The sequence below is a fragment of the Etheostoma cragini genome, chromosome 21 (assembly GCF_013103735.1).
Source record: "Etheostoma cragini isolate CJK2018 chromosome 21, CSU_Ecrag_1.0, whole genome shotgun sequence".
NCBI lineage: Eukaryota > Metazoa > Chordata > Actinopteri > Perciformes > Percidae > Etheostoma > Etheostoma cragini.
The window spans coordinates 18,182,901-18,201,780 of record NC_048427.1 but is presented as its reverse complement, the minus strand read 5'-3'; the positions used below and the strand labels follow the sequence as shown (position 1 = coordinate 18,201,780).

The following is an 18,880-nucleotide window of genomic DNA, read 5'->3' as shown; positions in this document are numbered from 1 at the left end:
AAATGGTGATAGGTGTAAAAAGATTCCTGGGTATCCTTTGAGAAAATGAAACCTCAATTGGGCTGAGCTGGAATCTTGCTCCTTATGACATCATAAGGGGAAAGGTTGCCTTGCCTTTCTCTGCTTTGCCCACCCAGAGAATTTGGCCCACCCCTGAGAGAGAGACATCATGGCTTTCAAACAAGCAAAGTGGCAGTTGGTCAAGGCCACACACCCCGCCTCCACCTTGACCCCCCCCCTTTATCCTCCTCAAAAGCTACAGACTCAGAAGTGGCACATACTAAGGAAAGCTCATTATGGCACTGGCTGTAGTGGCTGACATTCTGCACCAAGGCTGAATTCTGGGAAAGAGACTTCAGATACAGTATTAGGGGAACACTAAGGTCTATATAAAAGATACTTTAGATACAGTATTAGGGGACCACTAAGTTCTATAGAAAAGAGACTTCAGATACAGTATTAGGGGACCACTAAGGTCTCTATAAAAGAGACTTCGGGTACAGTATTAGGGGACCACTAAGGTCTCTATAAAAGATACTTCAGGTACAGTATTAGGGGACCACTAAGGTCTATAGCAAGAGACTTCAGATACAGTATTAGAGTACCACTAAGTTCTATATAAAAGAGACTTCAGATACAGTATTAGGGGAACACTAAGGTCTCTATAAAAGAGACTTCAGGTACAGTATTAGGGGACCACTAAGGTCTATAGCAAGAGACTTCAGATACAGTATTAGGGTACCACTAAGGTCTATATAAAAGAGACTTCAGATATGGTATTAGGGACCATTAGGTCTATATAAAAGCATCCAAAGAGCACCATGTCATGGGACCTTTAAATTGCCAGTACCACACTGTGTTTTACCAGACCCACCGGGAGCAATAAACTCACATATTTTAGCTTGATAAATCTTCAATGCAACCTTCCCAGAACTACAAGAGAAATGTGGGACCAAGCCTTGGTTGCTACAATATCAAAACAAACTGTCTATCCCGATGTATAAGGCCTACCCTGTTTCTTTTGTACCGTTTTAATGTCTAAAACCTGGTTTGTGAAGTCAGTACTTTCTAACCTGCATTAGCCAAATAAGTCATTGGTCAAAACTGTGAAAAGACTCAAATGCTGCTTCTGTGGGTCCACTGCAAAGCTGAGCGATTTATGTGTACATATAACAAGTCTGACATTTCTGTACAGGCAGAGAAAAAAAGAGATGGAGCAATAGAGACTGGTTGTGCGCTTGTATAAGAGAGAGAGGAATTAAGCCTTTTATTTTATAAAATTAATCTTTGGGGCTTTTCCCTTTATTCGATTCGATAGTGACAGTGGATAGACCAGAAAGGAAGCGAACGAGAGATGAGATGACACAGGTTGCAGGTCGGATTTGAAGCCTAAGCCTTCATGGGGCGCAACCTCTTACTGGGGGAGCTAGAGGTCACCAGAGAGAAAATGTGCACCATTTTTAAAAAACATTTTATGTACCCCCTCTTTATGATCGACGGCTTTTGCAGCCCGGGTCAAGTCTAAACATTCTTGCTTTCCGACCTAGTTTGACATCACATTACTAAGACCTACTCACAGTCAGTATGTGCCTCATCACACCAGTGTTTTGTAAAAAATAGAAGGATGAAAAACTTTTAGTTTGAGTTTTAGTTTCAAACTGCAGCGCTGAAGATATCGGACTCAGCCCTCAGAATGATTAATCAAACCAAAAATCAATCTTAATTTGTTCTTCTCGCTCCTATTTATTGAGGAATATTTTACTTCACGCTCACTGACAGACGCCGCTTATCAAACACCGATCGCTGTGGAAATGAAGAAGTTCAACAAAGACACAAGCAAGGGGGTTAACTCTGCCCCTTCTCTTAGCTCAGGAGTTCTTTTTTCTTTAGTAAAAATATCTCTCTCCAGCCAGGAGGAGGACTCCTGGTGGCAAGATAAAATCTTTTGACAATATTGACCAAGGTTTACAAAAACAGTGACACCTACCTTCCTCTTCACAAACTTATCCCAGTAGTTATTGGGGAAAGATCTGAAAATCAGAGGACACAAGGCTCATGAGTCCCATAAAGGGAGTATTATTATAAAAATTGAACTGTAAAGAATTGCAACAACAATACAAATAAATGTTTAAACCACTTCTCAGGTTTTACTCCCAGGAATTGCCAATTTTATTTTCAATGGATGTTTTTTTATGAATAACACTTTACTCGTTTTTTGTTTTTGAAACAATCTAAAAGCAGGCATTTCACAACATAAACATACCCCCCCACCCCCACCACACTTGTCATCCCTACTTACTTGGACAAAATTTAAGAAAAGATTACATAAAACCAATGAGATTCAAGACAATATAACAAATAGCCAATAAACTGTAAAACAAATAAACATATGTACAGTGAATGTGAATAAATCATAAGCACACTGTTTACGCTTCTCTTCAACACAAAGCTTCATCACCCAGTTCAACATAGATTATCACGTATCCCGGTTGAAAACTCCTGGACCTTTTCACAGGACCACAGGACATGAAGGAACTGACCGTCCTCTGTCTTACTTTTCCAACAATTTAGTGTATCTTTCAGACCAATTCTGAACAACCTGGAGGGAGAAGTGTGGCATAGTCTTGAAAAGAATGAGGCGCTTTTCTATGGATGTTGTAGCATATACTGTATAACACAAACTACAAGCTCACAAATACACACTCTTACGCACACAAACAGGGTCTACTCACTGCGTGTTGATTACCAGTCTGTCCCACTGTCCTTTGATGTCATCCTCAGATGGTTGTTCTGTGATATAAAGGCCATCAAATTCCAGCTTCCTAGCCACCTCCTTTTCACGCTTAAAGATCACCAGTGGCACCTAAACATGCACACAGTAAATAATAATGAGTGTTAATTGATTTAAGGAAATTTAAATCCTTGTGTTGGAGATATCTGAGAAATTGAATTATTTGTTTGGATTTAACATATAGGTTTTAATGATAATTGTTGGATACAGATTCAATTTAAACAAAATTTAAAAATTCTACTATATCAATAGTCGGCATCCTGCCTTGAGACAGTAGTATCCAATGATGCAGAAGAAGGAGATGACAGTGTGCATGACAGCCAGGATCCGTAACATGGGCTCCATGTATCCACTGCTCTCCTCCAGGACAAAACGGACTGTGACGGGCTTCAGGGGCTCCCCAGTCTCGTCCATCACCTCCTCCTTTGTCTCCATGACTTCTCCTCCCAATGGATCCCACTGAACGCTGCTGTGCGCCTGGCTGCTGGTGTACACCACTTCCCTTTCTTCAATCACAGATGAGGATGTAGAAACCTGGAAGGGACAAAACATTAGTTGTTCAAATGTAGAAATCCAGCGGGGCCTGTAACAATAAAACAAGGCGACAGTAAAGGCAAATGTTGTCACCTTGATGATGTAACCAATGACAAAATCACAGGCAGGATGTAAAATGTGCAATGATCTACATTAGCCTCACACTAAATATTCTACCTTTGTAACACTAAGAATGTTTAAGGTTTTCCATAGATTGTCAGAGAGGGGTTAATTAACTCTAACCTTAAAATAACAGTATCAATCAAAACCACTCTTCAGAGTGTGTATGGAATGCACCGGGCAGAGCAGAAGCTACGCTGCACTTTAAGATGACTTAGTATTAAAAGAGACAACAGTAGCGAGTAGTATGAAAGGCCGAAATGGCGCAGAGGTTGGGGTGGTGGACAGGTGTAAACAACTCAGGACTTTCACCCAGAAGACCGTGGTTTGTGTCCGCTCTTGTCGTGTCACAGAAACGTACAATACGTAACCCCATCCACCATCTTTTCCTAAACTTAACTGTCCTGTTCTTGTGCTGCATGCCAGTGAAATTTACAGTGTTTCCCACACACAGATTAATTTGTGGCCAGCCTTTTTTGAGAATTCTTTATGGATCTTTTTCCCTCCCTTTGTAGAATTTATTTGTTTATTTCAAAGATAGGCTACCTAAGTAATAATTATTAGGTACATTATACTATATTATATTACATTGTTGACTCTTGTTCCTGCTGACAATTATGAACCTTATTTATACACACATATTTAAGCACTTATTCTTTTTCTTTCTTCGTTGATTGTCTTTTTTAATTCAGTTGCTTGTTTTATGTGTTATGCGTTTGACTATGTAAAGTTGTACAGTATGTTTATCTCTTTTAAATTTGGTTGCTTGTTCTATGTGTCATGTGTTTGACTATGTAAAGTTGTACAGTATGTTCCTATTTATTTCTGTAGCCTCTTGGCCAGGACATGTTTGTAAATGAGAAGTGGTTCTCAAACAGTTTACCTGGATAAATAAAGGTTAAATTAAAAAAATAAGGTAAAATAAATTCCTGTACTGAATTTGTAATTATTTGGCTAAATATTTCCATTTCTTTCTACCTTGCTGACACAACACTAAGCTTTGCGTAAATGATTGTGTAATGATGTCACAGATGTGCAAATCAGCGTCATCTCCCCCGCCCCGGCCAAAAATTGCTTTCTAATCTGTGAGAAACACAGAAACACGTCCCGACTCAGAGCGTCACAAGGGAAGCAAAGAGTCCTGATGAAGCCCGTTTTTGATATGACGTGAAAGGAGACTTTTAGCATCAATAATAACACCAAAAGGCCCAAGCATGTGTATTTTACACGATGGGAGTCGGAATGTGTCTTTAAAGTAATGTAAAGTGATCCAACATATACAACTTTTTAAAGCTTTGGATGTTCTGTTCTGTCCAAGTGGAGTTAGTTGTAATTCTTAAGATTTTTGTCCCTATTTTGTGTTGCATTACATTGTACTGCAAGCTGTAAGCACTACATGTGACATATTATCATTATATAAAACTGAAATTTACACATCCAGCTGACGTTGAAGAAAATTAGAGTAATTTAGAGTTGTGTTTCTGATCATCAAAACTAGTCAAATATCTATCCTTGGTTACCTCTGATTTGGTCTCAATCAGCTCCTGAGGGAAATATCTGGATCTTTAGCAGCTAAAAGATTTACTATGTTCCCCGGCAAGTGTCTTACTGTGTCTATCTGCCGTTTGTTATAGAGTAGGTAGCGTACAGTGGGTTTATGGAGCTTTTTCACTGATAGCTGCCTGGAAATAACACTGAAGGGAACAGTGAAACCAAACTTAAACAGTAGCGTAAAACAATGAGCTGAAAGATACTAACAAGCTTTGTAGAACTACAGAGCTGGGTGATAGTTCACCGTGGGTCCATTACTATTACCAAAAACTTCCCAAAACAAATGTGTGTATGATGCTTCATTTGGAGTTAATGGTTATTTTCATATATATTGAGTGCTTATTGATTATTAGTTGTTAATACTTGCTACTATTATTAGGCTACACTGGTATGTTCTCATTAGTCCAGTTGTTTAACTTTACCTAGCAAGCCTTGAGATAGGAGAAAAAATATTGCACCCTTGATAACTTTCTATAGTTAAACATTCACTGGATTACAATGGCAGAGTGGCGCTGTCTGTATTTCACCTCGTTGACCTCACAGGAAGAAGAAAGAAGACAAAACTATTGTAACTTTGGTGAAAAACGATACGTTTGTTTGTAGCATGGATGTATTACAATAAATGAAACTCACAAGACTTTCTTTAGGTAGACCTGGTAATTATCTTATTTAAACATCACATTCATTCAGCTGTGGAACCCCATGAACAGGGACATATTTAATACTTTATAGATGATCTTTGTTTATAGGCTGCTCCAATGTTTTTTAAAATGAAACCTGATTTCAGCTAATGCTAGTAAGATGTAGCTAGATCAGCCAAATCTGTTAATTGTATTTGTCAAATGCTAATAATCTAATTATAAAGCAGTAAGACACTGCTCCTCGCAGTGTCTTACTGCAGTGCTTGTTGGTCTGAATGTGCCATTACTTCTCCTTCTCCATGGGGTACAAGGACAGAAGGTTGTGAAGAATTAGGTTTTCCGTCTCTTACCTGATAACACCTTCTGCTATACCATTACCTTATAGAATAGGAGGATGAAATTGATTGCAAATGCCACAAACAACGCCAGCATCCTCATGTTGTAGAAGTTCCGAGCAAAGTAGTTCTGCAGGGGAGACAGAGAGAAGAGCTAGTCTTTTTTGGATCTTCCAGACTGAGCACTTGATTATGGACTTCCAACAAATCTCCACAATAAATCAGCTGCTTCAACTGCATGCAAGTATTGTCCATCAACAGTAAGTAGTAGGGAATACAATTCAGAGTCCTTGTTACTTCTTGAATTATTGGAAGTTAATAAGGGGCTTCAGAAGTCTGAGTTAGAAAAAATTATGTGGGTTTCCTTCAAAAGGTACAGCGTTTTGAGTTTGACATTTCCCTCTTTGTTTCCTGTGCTGAGGTGCAGTGGAGGAGTGGAAAAACAAAGAGGACATTTAGTCCTAAAATGTTGTAACTTTAGGAGATCTGTGTTACTCAGACAGCTAAACCTCACATTAGATTCTGATGAACTTTAGAATACATTTTTTTACAGAACTAGAAGTATGGATTTTAGTATCACATTTGGTATGAATATCTGTCTGGCCAGGATTACAGCAACCAAAAACTGTTTCACTGTTCATATACAGCTATTGTTTTACAACTATGATTGTTAACAAGCCCTTTAGCATCATAACTCTCCTCCTCCTATTTACTGCCAACACTACATGTAACCAGCAGTTGCATAAACTATGTCAAAGTATTTCCAGCTGGACTGAAAGTTTTCAGAGAGAGCTGACAACCACTGTTGAAACAAAAGGATTGAAAGGTGTCCTGTACCAGTAGCTTCCTCTGGTAGGCTATGATCTTCTTCAAGAAGGCAGACTCCTGCAGATCCGGTTCGTCAGACTTTGAGGTGTGATGCCTTCTCACTTTTGGTTTGATCTTCTCATTCTTCTGTTGTTTTTCTTGTTTGTCTACATGTCCACCCCTACAATCACACAACAATTTACACTTACACACGGCTAACAATAAAATACTGATTCACTGTGTTTTCATTTAGAGGATTAGGTGAATGGACAGGCAAAGTAGTAAGAATAATGGTCTATAAACCAGGCAAAATTTGTGTACATGTCATCCTGCATGTCACTTTTGTAAGTGAACATACAGTATTACCATTGATTGCCAAGTTTCCTCTAAAAAGATATCAGATATGACGTTGCAAACATTGAAAGTGGTCAGACGTTTTAAGCATGTAAAAATGTATATTAAATGTGTTTGGACTACCTAGTTAACACTATTGCTGTCAAACAATCAAAATATTTAATCGCGATTAATCACAATTATGTCATAGCTAACTCGCAATTAATCACACATTTTTATCTGTTCTAAATGTCCCTTCGTTTTTTTTGTTCCATTATTTTTTCTCATTATAATGCTCTTATCAACATGGAAAAGTGGATTGGCTTGCTTTGTATTGAAAACAGCATTGGCATATAGCCTACGGTAGTGTTCAAGACCCCCCCCCAGCATATAGCCTACTGTAGTTTTTAAGACCCTCCCCCAGCATATAGCCTACTGTAGTGTTCAAGACCCCCCCAGCACATAGCCTGCTGTAGTGTTCAATTTCACACTAACATTCTCACTTGGAGCAAATAATCTCTCACACATTGTAACACTGACCACCAATAAAAGGGTGAATGCCTGTTGTTTTGTTTCCGTTCTAGCTAGATAGGTTGGGTGTTGTAGTTTTTCTAACGTTACTAGATGTTGCAACAGCATGTGAAAAAACTACAAAGTTTGCAAGGCCAAAAAGAAAGTTAATCTCGCGAAAAAAGAATTGACGCAGTTAAAATGGGGCTGAGTTAACGCCGTTAATAACGTGTTTAACGAACAGCACTAATAAACACATTTGCTTTTGACAAATTCTTGACGCAAAGTTCACTTACTAATTTTTTCCTGAAACTTTCAACCGCCACCCACGTTTGCAACTTCTGTCAACTAAAGTACCTCTGTTTGCCAAGGAAGACCATGAAATGTGTTGCAAAGCTCTAGATCTTGAGTTTTTCGTCAAAATATTTTTAATATATATATTTATTATATTTAATGGCATTTCATAGCTGTAAACTTTCATGTCTGCACTGTCCATACAGTGCATAGTGTTTTTCTCTGCCACCTTTTCAACAATGTTTGTTGTAGCAATCAGATTAGGTAACACAGGTGTGTACATACTCGGATGTTTTCTCAGGTTCACATTCTGCCTCTGTTGTTGCTTCCTTCTCCTCTGTGGAAGAGCCCTTCGACTGGAACAGAAAATATAATTAGACAAACAAGCCAAATCGTAGATGAGTGTATTTTAACTATAATGCATAGCTTCTAGCAACATTTGAATTACTATTTGAAGCCAGTTGGTGGTTTGTTTAATTACTGTCAATTGTGATCCAACCACACCCACACAGTCCTAAAGAAGCAGAGTACAAAAGTTGACTATTATACTTTTAATAAAGAATACCTAGGGATGTTAATTCTGGACTTCAAATTTGTCAAAAACAATGGTCAAGACTAAACTATCTCAAATAGTGGATGGAATGCCGAGGAACTGGGTACACACATTCATGAATTTGAGGAATTGTAATGACATTTGTAATCTATTCCTCGAGTGCCATCCTCATCTGATCAACATTTTAAATGTGTCCCTAACTATATCATATATTGTAAACAAATGTCTGCATAACTAATGACAGCCTCAGGTGTACAAACACACACACACACACACACACACACACACACACACACACACACACACACACACACACACACAAATTGATTTGTCAATAATTTAAAAGAGATTTTAAGAAAGACAAAAAGGCTGACTTCCTGTTTTATTTTACATATACCTACATCATTTCATTCATTTATTTCAACTTTTACATAAGGGTTTTTAAATTAGGGGGCGCTTTTCAGCCTATTTTGTCACAGCCATGTGTAAAACCTTTGGTGAGTTTGAGCCGTTTAAAAATGTGATTCATTGTGCAAACTAATACTTATTCCTTCAATTTTAATAGGGTTCTTGGCCCTTAAAATTAGTTAGACTCACCTGATGCCTCCGTCTGAGCTCAGGTGGGGCTACTGCGGGTCGGGTTGGGGGGGTTGGGGAAGGAACCGGCGAGTTGAGCAATTCGGTTAGGCTGGCGTTGGGGTTATGTGGGGTGATCTTGTACTGGCCCCCCTCTCTTCTTAAGTCTAGGCCAAAAATGTCTGACAGAAGCTCGGTCTCACTGATGTTGACTGCCAGGTCAGCCAGTTCCTCTTTGGGGGGTCTCTTCTCTCTGTCCTCCCCTTCCCCCCGCACCTCGTCCTGGGTGGGGTCAGGCATGTTGGCCAGCAGCTCTGACACCTGGGGTGGCGGCAGGTTAGATATTATTAGAGATGGGAAGTAACAAAGTACAAATACTTTGTTACTGTACTCAAGTAGATTTTTCAGATATTTTTACTTTACTATCTATTTTTTTGGCGACTTTTTACTTTTACACCTTACATTATAACACGAATATCGGTACTTTCCACTCCTTACATTTTACAAAATTGGTTTGTTAATTTAGTTTTGTACAAAAGCTCGTCTATCAGGTGTGATTGTGAATAGCAGAGAATAGCGTGGACACACGCCTCACACCGTGAGAGGCAGACATGGCACACAGAAAAAAGTGAGAGAAAAGAAAAAAAAGAATAGCCTTTTAGAGGATAATCACTTGAGATCGCGTGCGTCTTCAAGAACTGTAGGTCATATAACTGACGTTGTCTGCCTTTTGTTGTATTGGTCTGTAGTTCTGGCAAAGTTAAAAGATCGCTTGTTTGTGTTCTTTAACTGTTAGACTGTTAACACTATTACCTGTTAGCCAGGTTGCACCTGGCTGTTGATTCGATATAATGGCAATTGTTGAACGTCCTTGCTCATTAAGATAATGTAATTAATAGTGGGTTTATTGTTATGGTAGTCTTTACAATGTTATCTATTTCTTTATTACCACACACACAGCCATAGCAGAGCTACGCACGCCCATGTTTATACTGATGCTTGATTGTAATAAAGCATCAACAGAGAGAAGTTGTCTCCGTCAGTGTTTTAACAGACACACCTGGGGCCGAAGTTGGAAACCAGAATCAGCTCTAAATACAGTCCTAATCTAGTCCTCACTAAATTTAAACTGGAGTTACCAATACCAAATTTAAGCTAATTGGATAGGAACATACACAGACTTCACACAAAATCACACTTGAAGTCATATCTTGCTACTTGGTCAGAATCTTATTATCCTGGAGTCCCAGTCTATTTCAATATAAATAGGCTATATGTTTTAGGCTTATTGGCAGACAGCCATTTAAAATGTAGGCAATGGCATATAAAGAGCCTTTTTTCCATGTCCACTGAAGTTTCTCAGCGTGCTCTCTAGTAACATCTGTCTGGTCCAGGTAGCTTTGTCATTCGTAAGGCTACTTTTACTTTAGTACTTTAAGTAAACTTCTAAGCCTGTACTTTGTTGCTTTTACTTGAGTAAAAAAGTTAAATAAGTACTTCTACTTTTAGCAGAGAATTTTTTAACACAATTATCTGTACTTCTACTTGAGTACGGGCAGTGAGTACTTTTGCCATCTCTGGGTATTATAAAAGAGAAGGGCAATGACATGAAGCAACCAAACCCTCGTCCGCTGTCGTAAGGACATCAGGGCTTGACATTAACTTTTTCAGGCATTTGTCCTTTGGACAGGTACATTTAAGTTTCACTTGTCCATGCACAATAGTCGCTTGTTCGGGTAAAGATGTATCATTTTATAATTTTTATACAATTTCACTTTCTACCCGGCAGAGGATGATTTATTTTTAAAAGGTGTAGCTACTTTACAGTTGAATGTTAGCTGATATTTAACTGCGTACATTTATTTGATACAAATGCTGCTAACGCTTGCTAGGTACACAGCTGCCTAGCTAGGTGACAGCGGATGCCGCAGAACATCACTACTTCTTCATAACGCACCCAGTCAAATTAATCTCTCCAGCTGTCTCCAGCTCCACACATTTTCTTTCCATTTTTAACGTGTATAGTGCTGTTGTTGTACGGTTAATTGTTCTTGGTGCTTTCCCTGGCACTTGGCCGGGCTGTGTCGCCTGAAGAAACCTCACTCTCCACCACTGCTCTTCTACAGCAGGTAAAGATGTGTGTTTAAACTGCAGGCAATTACTACTTATGATTAATATTCTTAATCCAAACATACTAAATTGGACGCTGGTTCAACACATTGTGGGGAAAAAATGTATTTGTTTCAAATCGGTAAAATCAACGTAATGAGTGGCCCATAACGTGAAGTAACATGCTATTTTATTTTGTTTGAGTTTTAACTAAAACAAATCCTTAGTGTCGAGCCCTGGTACATGGTACGCCCGCTTAACCAGGTGAGCTATCCAGGCGCCTGCTGCAACTGTATATAGTTTGTTTTAATGACCTGTGGATATACTGCTCTATTAATTTGTAATAAATGCATAGTAACCTTTATGGTCTTGGCCCCCTCCACCAGATTGCCTCCCATGAAGGCGTTGCAGAAGATTCTGCAAAATCCTCGGGCAACGCTGAACGCTACGAGAAGGAGGCCCAGCAACACCGACCAGTTAAAAGACACCAGGGTGGTCACCATATCCTTCACTGTCATGTTCTTGATTTTCTTCATCTGCTTCTTCAAACTCTTCATGGACAGTACCTGAAAAGAAAGAAAAAGTTTAGGTGAATGGTCCGTTCAGTGGTACTCAACTGCTTGCTAGGGCTGGGTACTGAATTTAATACCTTTTAGGCACTGATCAAAATGTAAAAGTATTGACAATCGAAAAATGACTTGTCATTCAATGCCCAATTCCATAAGGAGTCAATCTCATCAGGGTCAGTGAGCCAATAAGCATGCAGCATGCTTCCACCAAGATGTAATAATGCTTGTGATTGGCTGTCTAATGTTACACATCGCAGAGACACGCAGGAAAAACGTTACACAGAGATTGGGCTCACGTAGCAGGAGCTGAAAAATTTATTTTGAACGATACCCAGTCCTACTGCTTGCTGTTGAGTAACATCAACTGTTCAATGGTTCATAGGACTTATCTTACCCCCGTGAAATGCACCACATGAAAATAATTAACAGCCCTAATGCACTTGCTGCCCAATAAAAGCACAAGGCACATATGTTCACTCCGTTGGTAAGTTCTGGAACAATACTGAATCCAAAATTTCTGCTTAGTTAAATGTTACGGTGCCTGTTACTGTAAATTTCTTGATTCTGAATGACCTGTCAACCTTTCAGCTCTCTGGGACTCAAACACGTGCTGTGTTGGCTGGACTTACAGCTGCAAAGAGGATGATTGCAACCCGTTGGTAACCGCCTCACGACCCTCTCATTCTTGGATGTGGTGTATACGGAGCTCTCTACGACTTGGCTGGGCAATCGCTTTAACTTGCACAGGTGTTTGGTCCCTTGTCTCGTGTCTGTCTGTGTGTGTATGTTTTTTTTTTTTGTTTACTTCCCATCTATCCTCTTTTTTTCTGGGACCTGGGATGCTTTCCCAGTCGCAGTGTATTGTTTGTAATTGTTTGTCACTTGTTCTAAAAAATATATTAAAAAAATTTGATCACAAAAAAAGAAGAAGAAGCAGTGTCATTAACAAGCGGGAAGCAGGGTGCTATGTCGATGTTGGCTGAGAATCAAGGCCCAATGACACACTTTTACAATAGCATATTAGTTACCTTTCTCTCATTTAGAAGCATGTTTGTCTGTCTTCAATGTATATCTGAAAAATATGATCCCCTTGCATGTACATTTTTTCAAAAAGTTCTGAATATTTTAGAGCAAAATTACCAAGTTTTGGAATATATAAAAATTATCTTTCTTTTTCAGAGTGAGATGAGAGGATGGATGCCAATTAATGCATTTTTGGTACAGGGCTGGAGCCAGGATGTGGTTAGCCTACTTAGCTTAGCATAACAAAAGGGGAAAACAGCTAGCCAGCTACTATCTAACAGCTCTGGAGATCACTAAAGAACACATGTATCCTGTTTACAGAAATGTAAAAATGACTATTTGTGGTTTAGTTTCATGTGCTGGAACGTTCTTGATCACACAGACATGAGATGCTTTGATTGCTAGCTGTGTTTGGTGCTGTGCGCGCTCTCACCTTTATAAGCAGCATGACGTTGTGTTGCAGAGCTAAGAGAGCCATGCGGACAGTAGTGACAGAGAAGAAGCCCATCTCGGGGCTCTCCTCGCCCGGCTTCTCCTGCTCACTCTCCTCTTTCATCGCTGAGCGCTCGCCGGCGTCGGACATCTGAGCCGCCAGCTGCATTTCAAAGATGGTGTCCTCGCAGAAATTCACAAACAGCTCCATCTTCTCCTTCTCCCCTCCTTCATTCACCACATCAAAGATGAACTGACGCTTGGATTCTTTGACCTGGACAGAAGATACGTATATTAGCAACAATAAGGAGCAGGAAGGACATTTGGGGATTTATTGTCACTGTCATTTATAACAGTGTAACCAAATCACATGGTGTGACAATCACTGACACAGAGCTGTACCAATTCCAAATTTTGCATATATAATTGTGTCTTTGAGTCAAATCTAAAAACATTCATTTATGTATTACTTTTTCAAACAAATTAAAGTTTTGAATGAATTCCAGGATATATCATGTAGATATATTACTGTTATGTGACCCAGAACATATAATAACACAGGAACACAGCATATAAACCACGCCTCTATATTATTAAAAACATTGTATTTTTGTCTTCTTCTTAAAAACCATAAAATTCACAATAACACACACAAAAAACAAGGCATTGATCATTAACAAAAACAGATACAATTAAATTAGGAGTACAAAAATAGTCATAACTATTGGGAAAACTAACAAAAAGCAGAGCTGTAGCTAAACAGTCCGACCAATAAGCACTTATATAATTTATATAAATAAATATTATTTATGTTATTCAATTTGGCATATCCAAACAACATTAACATTTACTATCAACATTCATACCCCTAAGGACCTTAGCTAATGTTAGCAATTAACTGCGGTTAAATAAAGAAACCATGGTTACGTAAAAATATTGGAATTAGACATGACACATTTTTTACTCTGGATTCTTATGCTGTGTCATCTTTACCTGAGGTTTCTCCCACTGTGTTCGACTGGACTCGCTGATCTCAAAGTAGACCCTCTCGATGCGCTTGGCACTGCCCATGATCTCGATCCGGCCCAGGTAGGGTTGGAAATAGTTGAGAACGCTATCTGCCAGCTCCAGGAAGGTCTGCAGCCGGGTGTCGTGAGGCATGTGCTCCGACAGGTTCGTCAGCAAAACCGCCACATTGAAGCCAATGTCCTTTTGAATCACAGTTTAGTTTAACATCTTTTTTTTCTTTTGCATAAACGTTTCCTTTTTCAACATGTTTCCCACTATATAACCCTCAACTTCCAAAATCCTGTTTTTGGAAGTTCTTTTAACTTTGCCAGAACTACAGACCAATACAACAAAAGGCAGACAACGTCAGTTATATGACCTACAGTTCTTGAAGACGCACGCGATCTCAAGTGATTATCCTCTAAAAGGCTATTCTTTTTTTTCTTTTCTCTCACTTTTTCTCTGTGTGCCATGTCTGCCCTCTCACGGTGTGAGGATTGTGTCCGCGCTATTCTCTGCTATTCACAATCACACCTGATAGACGAGCTTTTGTAAATGTGACCAGAGTCACATTTACAACTCCAATGATATTAATTGGGTCCTTTTTCTGGGGTAAATGTGTAAATGCTATAATTTTAGGCTGCAGCCTAATGATGTACCCAATTTGAAAAGTGAATGTAAAAAAGTGCAACTGGCCAGCACACCATAAACTTATGTAGAAGTGTTTTTTAACTGTCTAGGTGTGAATCAGTAATGATTAAAATAGTAAGAGTAAAGTATGAGTAAAATGTTGGCACAGTTTGGAATTTATCTACAGAATGTTGTGAATCTTTTACTAATAATTTCGGTTCCATTTGCCCATGGAAACTAATTTAACACTATTTCTTTCTTATCCCACATCTAATGCTCTAATGCAAGCAAGTAGAGTAATTTATTTTCAGACACCAAAAAATCAACAAAACAAAGGGATTCATTAGTGTCTGACTGAGCTGCCAATCAAAGAAGCCCAGTCCAACAAATGGAAAGGCAGAAAAAAACACAAAGGAAGACACCAAAATAGAAATAACAACAGAGCTCTCCTATTAAATCCCCTTTGAGATGTTGAAACCATTTTCCAAGAATAGATTTTGATAACAGATTATGAGGACTGAGGTTCTTACTAAAGGACAATTTGAGGCCCTTTTAAGACTTTATAAAGATCTGTAAACATCAAGGCCGTTACCTTGGCTGGCTCATGAAAGCGCTCCACAAATTCTTCATAGTCCAGGAGTTCATTCTCATCAGTCTCAGCGCATGAGAGCAGGAACTCGGTCTCAGACTGGGTGTAGTGTTTATGGCTCTCCATGGCTTTATGAAAGTCCCTCTTGGAGATGACACCTGGGAGTTCATTCATACATCTAGAAATTACCTGCAGCCCTTTCCATGTCACTTTGAAGATGCTTTTTCAATGACAGATATGGGGAAAGAAAATGTGTTTTTAGAGACTTGCCTTTTGCGTCAGGGTCATACTCCTTAAAGGCGTCTGAGGAGGTCAGGTCTTTCAGTTTGAGGAACATGTCGAAGAACTTGAGGATCATCTCCACATTGTTGGAGGACTCCACCAACATATCCACCATCTGCTTCCCAATGGTTCCATTCACCACGTTACCTACCAAGCAAGATAACGCATTTACAATATTGGAGGTCTCTTGAAACCACAACATACATCCAACCATCCACAGGAGACAAAGCCTTTGTAGAAGTATTTGCAATGCTTGACAATGTTCTCAGAGCTCTGTGCTACTGTGTTATGCCTGTTTGCTTACGACACCGCTCATTTAGTCTTAGGACAATCTGACAGTCGACTGAATGAGCAGTGACCCGCCACACTAAGTAAGCAGAACCAGTTTCATTTCTAAAACAAGAAAAATCCATCCATTTCAAGGAATTACTCAAAGGGATAGTTCCTCTTCATTGAAGTGGGGATTGTATAAGATATTTGTCGATAGTCAGCGTATACCGTTGATGACGGTTAGTTAGCAAGCCGCCAGTTTGGAAAAAGCAGACAGGAGTTCCAACTTGGAAGCTAATCAATGTACTGCTACGGATTTCAGCCACCTAAAAAAATCCATTTCAGTTGAGGTGTACGCAATGAAATGCAATTTCTTTAGAATATTTTCTCTCTCCTCTAGTTTCCACAGAAGCATCTTGTCTCTCTCTTTTGGTTGTTCAGTCTCCGTCTGCATATCCATCTGTATACTTTACATTTTCTTGCATACATTTATTCCATTAACAGCGGAAAGTCTGACCCCTTGATAAGAACATCATACCACCCCATTAAAAAAAAAAAACTATCCTTTCATATGATGATTCAAAGCATAACAAAGGCTAAATTTGTAACATAATTTAATTTATCATTGAAATGCAATATTTTTTACTGTATGTCTACAGACACTTAAATGAGTAGGGTTGGGCATAGTTTTGATTTTAACAATTCTGGTTCCAAAAACATTTTTTCCTTTCAATTCAGTTTCTTATCGATTCTCAAATTCAATTCTTTGAGGAGTGGCGTTGAAACAGGTCAAATTATTTCACAGAAAATGTTGTGTTTTATTTTGATTCAAGGGTGATTTACAGTTCAACCAGGCTTTTTTAGGCAAACTGGAGCCACACTTTACAGCGCCACTTACTGTGCTCCACGGCTGCAACACAACAAGTGCCTGGAAGTATGTTGGCCGCTAAGGAAACATAACTGTAAAATTTGGATGATGATAGGATTCAAAACCCAATTTTCAACGTATTTTGAAACGATTCCAACATGTCAAATCCATTTACAGGAGTAGCCATATGTGTCCACTCACTCAAAGCATTTTTTGAGAGATGATTAAACATTTGTAGAACCAAACTTACCTAACACTGCTCAGACTGATTTAACCCATTTTGGTGAGCCGTGCAAACACCCTCAACAAACAACCTCAACCATCACCTCTTTCAGTACGCTACTCCAGCTTTAATATTTACTACAAAAGTACTAATGAAAGCAAACTTACCCTCCAGCATAGAGAGCAGCATGACCACCATATCTTTCTGAAGATCCATCAGTTCCTTCAGCAACTCAATCTGACTAGAGTCCTGAGGGGATAAAAAGAGACAGATCTTTTAAGAATTTCTGAACCATTTACACTTTGTTTGATCATGTCAGATAGATCTACCTCAGAATAGTTTTTGTGGAGGAGTTACTATAAAGTCCAGGAAACACTGTTTATCATATCCCTCTTGCTTAAAAAATAATTTTGAATTTGAATAGACACACTGAAGGCAAAAATGTATGCATTTATGTATACCAAGGCGGAAAGTCTAATATATGGTTTCCCTCAATTACGGTGAGGCAGGTCCAGGTGGAGGTGACAGAATTGGGCATTTGGGCACTTTTTTGTCTACATTAGGTAGTTTACAGTGGATATGTGATAGAAAGTAAAGGGGGAGGGGGAGAGAGAGAGAGAGAGAGAGCGAGAGAGAGCGAGATAAAGAGAGAGAAAATGTAAGAATGGCCCAATGCTGACCTGAAACTGTGGATGTTGTGATTACATTGTTGCCATCTTAGAGTCTACAGATGCCCCACATAGTGACTTCAACTCACCTGAGACAATTTCATCTGCATATGAGCAAAGACATGCAGAAACCCAACCACAGCGTCCCACAGTCGACTATGGGCCAAACTCTGCTGGTTGCCAGTACACGGCCCCTAGAACATCATTAGTAGCAGTCACAATCACATCACAACCAACAATTACCATTTTCTTTACACAATAGGTTTCCTGCACTCAGATATAGAGGTGTAACTGACCAGTGTATCCATGGTCTGTACAGATCAACACCTGTGAACCGCAGATTAATTCCAAAGTTTTACCAATAACAGTGTAGAATAAATGTTTACTGACGTGGTAACTTAAAGTAGGCTGATATATCTGTATAGAGGGTTCCCGTGAAAAGATACAGGCAACGCAATTTTCTGTTCATGTAATCGGAGGATGTTAAAAGCAGTTGATAGAGATGGCCATGACTACTGGGGGAGCAGAATAACTTACAGTGGTGTGAAAAAGTGTTTGCCCCCTTCCTCATTTCCTGTTCCTTTGCATGTTTGTCACACTTAAGTGTTTCGGAACATCAAACTAATTTAAACAATAGTCAAGGACAACACAAGTAAACACAAAATGCAATTTGTAAATGAAGGTGTTATTATTAAAGGTGAAAAAAATCCAAACCATCATGACCCTGTGTGAAAAAGTGATTGCCCCCTAAACCTAATAACTGGTTGGGCCACCCTTAGCAGCAACAACTACAACCAAGCGTTTGCGATAACGTGCAATGAGGCTTTTACAGCGTCCTGGAGGAATTTTGGCCCACTCATCTTTGCAGAATTGTCCTAATTCAGTTACATTAGAGGGTTTTTGAGCATGAACGGCCTTTTTCAGGTCATACCACAACATCTCAATAGGATTCAGGTCAGGACTTTGGCTAGGCCACTCCAAAGTCTTCATTTTGTTTTTCTTCAGCCATTCGGTGGTGGACTTGCTGGCGTGTTTAGGATCATTGTCCTGCTGCAGAACCCAAGTTCGTTTCAGCTTGAGTACACGAACAGATTGTCGGACATTCTCCTTCAGGATCTCTTGGTAGACAGCAGAATTCATAGTTCCTTTTATCACGGCAAGTCT

The 18,880-nt window shown here is 39.2% G+C and overlaps 1 protein-coding gene across 6 annotated transcripts in view; it reads right to left on the bottom strand.

The window, feature by feature from the left end:
- The window catches only part of ryr2a (ryanodine receptor 2a (cardiac)), a 167,779-nt gene that overhangs the window by 15,571 nt on the left and 133,328 nt on the right, over nucleotides 1-18,880 (bottom strand). For all 6 annotated transcript variants that reach the window (XM_034859532.1, XM_034859531.1, XM_034859530.1 and 3 more), the window contains 14 exons: nucleotides 17,806-17,910; nucleotides 17,216-17,297; nucleotides 15,676-15,834; nucleotides 15,409-15,563; nucleotides 14,172-14,387; nucleotides 13,180-13,452; nucleotides 11,514-11,720; nucleotides 9,067-9,366; nucleotides 8,202-8,272; nucleotides 6,810-6,960; nucleotides 6,016-6,102; nucleotides 3,056-3,325; nucleotides 2,733-2,863; nucleotides 1,988-2,030 (listed from right to left, as the gene is read on the bottom strand). In XM_034859532.1, coding sequence (XP_034715423.1) covers nucleotides 1,988-2,030; nucleotides 2,733-2,863; nucleotides 3,056-3,325; nucleotides 6,016-6,102; nucleotides 6,810-6,960; nucleotides 8,202-8,272; nucleotides 9,067-9,366; nucleotides 11,514-11,720; nucleotides 13,180-13,452; nucleotides 14,172-14,387; nucleotides 15,409-15,563; nucleotides 15,676-15,834; nucleotides 17,216-17,297; nucleotides 17,806-17,910 — 2,250 coding nt within the window. The remainder of the gene's footprint in view (nucleotides 1-1,987; nucleotides 2,031-2,732; nucleotides 2,864-3,055; nucleotides 3,326-6,015; nucleotides 6,103-6,809; nucleotides 6,961-8,201; nucleotides 8,273-9,066; nucleotides 9,367-11,513; nucleotides 11,721-13,179; nucleotides 13,453-14,171; nucleotides 14,388-15,408; nucleotides 15,564-15,675; nucleotides 15,835-17,215; nucleotides 17,298-17,805; nucleotides 17,911-18,880) is intronic.